General features: G+C 40.8%; 1 protein-coding gene across 3 annotated transcripts in view; it reads right to left on the bottom strand.

Moving 5' to 3' along the window:
• DDHD2 (DDHD domain containing 2) overlaps window positions 1-6414 on the bottom strand; it is a 31355-nt gene that overhangs the window by 5362 nt on the left and 19579 nt on the right. For all 3 annotated transcript variants that reach the window (XM_017536675.2, XM_017536674.1, XM_017536677.2), the window contains 5 exons: window positions 5990-6106; window positions 5734-5889; window positions 5204-5306; window positions 4907-5077; window positions 4342-4504 (listed from right to left, as the gene is read on the bottom strand). In XM_017536675.2, coding sequence (XP_017392164.1) covers window positions 4342-4504; window positions 4907-5077; window positions 5204-5306; window positions 5734-5889; window positions 5990-6106 — 710 coding nt within the window. The remainder of the gene's footprint in view (window positions 1-4341; window positions 4505-4906; window positions 5078-5203; window positions 5307-5733; window positions 5890-5989; window positions 6107-6414) is intronic.

Raw genomic sequence — 6414 nt, 5'->3', positions numbered from 1 at the left:
AAAAAAAAAAAAAAAAAAAAAAAAAAGAGCAACCACAAAGTCGCAGCAAACATCTTTGTAGAAATTAACAAGCTGATTCTAAATCATATATGGAAATACAGCAGACCTACAATAGCCAAAATAACTTTGAATAAGAACAAAATTGGGAGTCTCATGCTACCTGATTTCAAGACTTATAAAACTACCTTAAGTGTTTTCCTGGCATCAAGACAAAGCAATCAATGGAATAAAGTCCAGAAATAGAAACACATATATAAGGTCAATTGATTTTCACCATGGTGTCAAGGCAATTCAACAGTTACTTCATCTGGATGAACTTTTCAACAAATGCTGCTAGAATAGCTGGATAGCCATATGTAAAAATTAGCTGGGCATGGTGGTGCACATCTGCGGTCCTAGCTACTCCCAGCTGCTCGGGAGGCTGGGATGGAAAGATGACTTGAGCCCAAAAGGTCGAGGCTGCAGTAAGCTATAATCGCAATACTGCCCTCCAGCCTGGGTGATTATAGATGAGTGAGACTCTCTCCCAAAAAAAAATGTTGATGTGGAGCAACTGGAACTCTCAAACATTGCTGACAGAGATGTAAACTGCTGGTGACAAAACAGTTCAGCATTTTCTTTTAAAGATACATTTCCATATGGCATCCACCCATTCCATTCCTAAGTATTTACCCAAGTGAAATTAAAGAATACGTCCATGCAAAGTCTTATACATGAATGTTCCTGGCAGCTTTGTTCGTTAATAGCCAAAAACTGGAAACTATCTAAATATCCATCAGCAGGTGAATGGATAAACTGTGATATATCCATATAAAGGAATACTCCTCAGCAATAAAAAGGAACAAACTATTGATATACACAACATGAATGAATCTCAAAATAATTATGTTATTTTGAGATCACATCTATAATCCCAACAGCTTGGGAGGCCAAAGAGGAATGCTTGAGGCCAAGAGTTTGACACCAATGGGGGCAACATAGTGAGACACCATCTCTACAAAAACAAAAATTAGGCAGGCCCAGTGGCACATGCCTGCAGTCCCAGCTAATCAGGAGGTTGGGATGGGAGGATTCCTTGAGCCCAGAGATCTAGGCAACAGTGAGCTATGATTGTGTCACTGCACTCCAGCCTAGATGACAGAACAAGACTCTGTCTCAAACACACACACACACACACACACACACACACACACACACTGTATGATTCCAAATAGAAGTCAAAAGCAAACACATCTATAGTGACAGAACAGATCAGTGGCTCCCTGGAAATTAGGAGGAGTGGTGAAGAGAAAAGGGAAGGATTACAAAGACACAAGGAAACTTGTCAGAGTGATGAATATGTTCATTAAGTTGATTGTGGTGATGGCTTCACCGGTATATGCATGTCAAAACTCATCAAATGTGTATTATTTAAATATGTAGAGTATAATGTACATTTTCGACCCAACAAATTGGCAAAGATTTAAAATTAATGAAACTGTGTTGGAAAAGCTGTGAAGAAACACACTTTCATACATTATTGCTGGGAGTATAAAAAGGTACAATCTCTTATTTGGCAATATTTATCAAATTTTACAAATGTATATACCTTTATGCCATCAATTCCAATTTAAAGTATTTTACATTACAAATACACTCATGAGTAGGTGAAAGGATATCAACAAGGTGTATGCAAAGGAAAAGGAAACCTGAAAGTCCACGAGTAGAGGACTGGATACATAAATTATGGTGTATTTAGACAATGGAAGACTATGCAGATTAAAAAAATGAGGAAACTACATGTAAGGGTTAAAAAATGCCAACGTATACTAGTAGAAAAAACAAGGCACAGAACATTGCCTTTAATATGATACTATTTATATTTTTTAAAAAAGGGAAAGAATATATTCACATACATATATACACTATGGAGGCATAAAATAGATGGCTGGAAGATATCTTACATTAGCCATATATGCGGAAGAAACTAGTTAGCAAGAAACAAAATAAAAAAGAGGCTTTTCATTTTATTTTTATTTGAATTTCAAACCATATAAATGTACTGCCCACACAGAAATATTAAAAGAACTCTTCTATCAAGCCAGATCAGCAAAGATCATTCTTAGCATTATTTTAGCCCCTTACAAGATTGGTTTTAATGAACTGCACTTTGATTTTATGTCATGGCCTCTACTGTATTTATTATATACAAATGATAGTGATTACATCAGATGATAATTCCTTTTCAGAATTCAAGAGAAAAATTATTAGGACCTTTGAAGCTTTCTCTTTTTCTGAGACAGAGTCTCACTCTGTCACCCAGGCTGGAGTCCAGTGGAGCAACCTCACCTCACTGCAACCTCTGCCTCCTGGGTTCAAATAATTCTCCTGTCTCAGTCTCCCTAGTAGCTGGGTCTATAGGCAAGCACCACCACACCCAGCTAATTGTATTTTTAGTAGAGATGAGATTTCGCCATGTTGGCTAGGCTGGTCTGAGCTTTCATTTTTAAAACACTTATCTCTGACCCATCCTATTTTCCTTGCTTTATTTTTCTTTATGTCAACTTCTTTAGTAATTAATTGGTATTGTTTTATACTATTTGTTTTTTCAGACATGGTCTCACTCTGCAACTCAGGCTCATTGCTCACTGCAGCCTTTAACACCTGGCCTCAAGCAATCATCCTTCCTCGGCCTTCCAAAGTGCTGGGATTATAGGCATGAGCCACCATACCTGGCCTGAATTTCCATAAGTGTCATTAATCCATTCCACAATCCATCAGGTAACCAATTATATTTAATAATAATTCTAGCCGGGAACAGTGGCTCACGCCTGTAATCCCAGCACTTTGGGACGCTGAGGTGGGCGGATCACGAGGTAAGGAGTTTGAGACCAGCCCGACCAACATGGTGAAACCCCATATCTACTAAAAATACAAAAATTAGCCAGGCATGGTGGCACGTGCTTCTAGTCCCAGGTTCTCGGGAGGCTGAGGCAAGAAGAATTGCTTGTACCCGGAGGCGGAGGTTGCAGTGAGCCAAGATCATGCCACTGCACTCCAGCCTGAGCAACAAGAACAAAACTCCCTCTCAAAAAAAAAATAATAATAATAATAATTATGTCCAGGTATGGTGGCTTATGCCTGTAATTCAGCACTTTGGGAGGCCAAGGCAGGTTGATTGCTTTAAGTCTGAGACCAGCCTGGGAAACGTGGAGAAACCCTGTATCTACAAAAATTAAGAAAAATTGGCCAGGCATGGTGGCTCACGCCTGTAATCCCAGCACTTTGGGAGGCCAAGATGAGGGGATCACGAAGTCAAGAGATTGAAATCATCCTGGCCAACACAGTGAAACCCCATCTCTACCAAAAATACAAAAATTAGCTGGGCATCACAGTGGGTACCTGTAATCCCAGCTATTCGGGAGGCTGTGGCAGGAGAGTCACTTGAACCTGGGAGGTGGAGGCTGCAGTGAGCTGAGATCATGCCACTGCACTCCAGCCTGGCAACAGAGTAAGACTCCATCTCAAAAAAAAAATTACAAAAATTAGCTGGGCATAGTGGAGCACAACTGTCATCCTACTTACTAGGGAGAGACTGAGTTGGGAGGATCACTTGAGCCCAGGAGGTCAGGGCTGCAGTGAACCATGAGCATGCCACTGCATTCCAGCCTGGGTGACACAGCAAGACCCTGACTCAAATAATGATAAAATAATAATAATTCTGATCTAGCTACCTAAATGCTTTCAAATGGGGTCGCTATAATACTTCCAACAACAGTAATGTTACTTGTTCCAATTCACTCATATGCACCTAAATGGCCGAAAGACACATTTTTAACACCAAGCTAACTGAACTTATGGTTGTTGGCATCATTAGCCTCAACCATGTTTTACCCAGCTGCAAAATAAAAGTGTGTTTAAACCAGGTTCTTGAAATGGCATGATTGTGCTGTCTAAATGAGAAGTCATTTTAATCCCAAAGGTACACATGTCTATCCTTTTTTTTTTTTTGAGACAGGGTCTTGCTCTGTCACCCAGGCCAGAGTGCAGTGGTATGATCATAGCTCACTGCAGCCTCGAGCTCCTGGGCTCAAGTGAGCCTCCTACCTCACCTTCCTGAGTAGCTGGGACTACAAGCGCATACCACCATACGCAGCTAATTTATTTTTTGTAGAGATAAGGTCTTGCTATGTTGCCCAGGTTGGTCTCAAACTCCTGAACTCAACCAGTCCTCCACCTTGGCCTCCCAAAGTGCTGAGCTTCCAAGCCTGAGCCAGCCAACACCTATCCTCCTTTTTCTACATCTATCAAATATCTATGAAACAGATAAACGAAACAGAAACAAAAATAAACAACACTCACCAGTAGCACAGATGGCTTTGTAAAGCAAATAAATACTCATTAAAACTTTCAATAGGCTTCTCCTGCAGCACATAGTCAATGCGTTGGCCTCCATTCAGCATCCCCACATTGATAGGCAGGACTTCTTCTTTAACTGCCACAGAGGTCTCTTCTGTGTTAACATCTGGATATGGAAGAACCATAAGAATCTAAAACCTTTTGACCCTCAGGGTTATCCTGTTAAGTTCTCCTCACACTCCAAGTTTACCGCAGAATGAGCTACTCTCTGTTCAGAGAGCTCTCTCTCATCTTCCTCCTCTCAATCTCCTTAAAGCTCCTTCTCAGGTCACACTAATTTTGTCCAATCCCCTTTTTTGCTTTTGCTCAACACATCTCGTTACTGTACCTTTTATAGCTGGGTCATTTGCCTTGGGTTTATACTAAATGAAAGCAGGAACAGAGCTCTTTAGAAGTTGAAAATTAAAGCAAAAGAATGTGATTTTAACTGTGAAATTAGCTATGAAAAATGCCACACCATGGCATCCCTCTTATCTGGCAGCTGGTCAGTGTGTACAGTGTCACTGACCACTAGGCTTCTCTGAATTTGATTCCGGTTCTGCTTCCGTTTCTTCTCCCGTTTCTGAAGCTTGTAAAGCAGGGTATGGAGCTCTGGTAAAAGACTTCCAGGCCATCCGCAGCGAACCTAGCAAGTTGTTCTTAAGGTCCATACTCATCCTGGTCAAGCCCTCTCTCAGTTCTGAAACACATAGAGAACATTAAATGATTTAAAGAGTTTAAGGTCCAGCACAGCTGAACAGAGTGAATGACGCCCTTTGCACTGGCCAAAAGGTCTAGAATTATCAAGTTCTATGCTCAGGCTTACCTAAGTGCATCCGCTTCCTGCCTTTATGATGTGGGATCAGCATTGGCTCAAATTCCACTCCTGGGACTACCATTGGTTCAATCCTATAGGCCACAGGATCAAACTACATAGAAAAAACAAGAGCTACATTTACCTCTGCTGAACACAGAAAGTCTGGAAACTATATAACCTTTTTTTTTTCTTGCTCTGTCACCCAGGCTGAAGTGCAGTGGTGCAACCATGGCTCACTACAGCTTTCAACTCCTGGGCTCAAGCAAACCTCCTGCCTCGGCCTCCCAAAGTGCTATGATTATAGGTATCAGCCACCATGCACAACCAGAACTACGTATTTTAAGCAATAATCATAAGTTCATTTTTTAAAAATGTACAGTTCTGCCCCATAACTTCCAAAGCAATACTATTATAAGTTATCTCATTGCTAGAGAATGGAATAGGAAAAAAAAAACAAATTAACACAACAGAAAATCGTATGTTCTCTACCAGTAAGCCCTAATACTTAGGTAAAATCACGATGGCTATACAATGCTTACAGGGTGATAAATATTGAAGAAACCTTTGCACGTTGGAAATCTGTAGTTGGGATCAATTCTTTTTAGTCCTCGGACAGTAAGGAACATTCCAATGGGAGATCCAAAGGCAAAGAATATTTCTGGTTTATAGATGAGCCGGGGGTATTTCACAGACACCTCGAAGAAAGAAAATAAAAGCATATCTTATTAGTAATAAAGTTACATCTGTTTCTACCATACCAATAACAGGTGATAAAATGATCAGAGAATTAGTTACCTGCCCAATGCCAACATCCAGATAGTCATCATTTCTAGTATTACTCCTACTGCAGAACTCAGATTCTTTGGCGATGTTTGCCCCTGAAGCAGACTGCGGCATTGGTCTATTAATACCCTAAAGAATAAAAAATAGTTATGTGGAGAAACTGGACACGGCAGTATGGACCTGTAGTCCCAGCTACTCAGGATGCTGAGGGAGGAGGACTGTTTAAGCCCAAGAGTTCAAGTCCAACCTGGGCAACATAGTCTCTATTTAAAAAAAAAAAAGTTGGCCGGGCACGGTGGCTCAAGCCTGTAATCCCAGCACTGTGGGAGGCCAAGGCGGGTGGATCACGAGGTCAAGAGATCGAGACCATCCTGGTCAACATGGTGAAACCCTGTCTCTACTAAAAATACAAAAAATTAGCTGGGCATGGTGGCTCA

This window comes from Cebus imitator, unplaced genomic scaffold (assembly GCF_001604975.1).
Source record: "Cebus imitator isolate Cc_AM_T3 unplaced genomic scaffold, Cebus_imitator-1.0 Scaffold5, whole genome shotgun sequence".
Classification (NCBI taxonomy): Eukaryota; Metazoa; Chordata; class Mammalia; order Primates; family Cebidae; genus Cebus; species Cebus imitator.
Note: the sequence above shows the minus strand (reverse complement) of the source record. Positions and strands in the feature narration are given on the sequence as shown.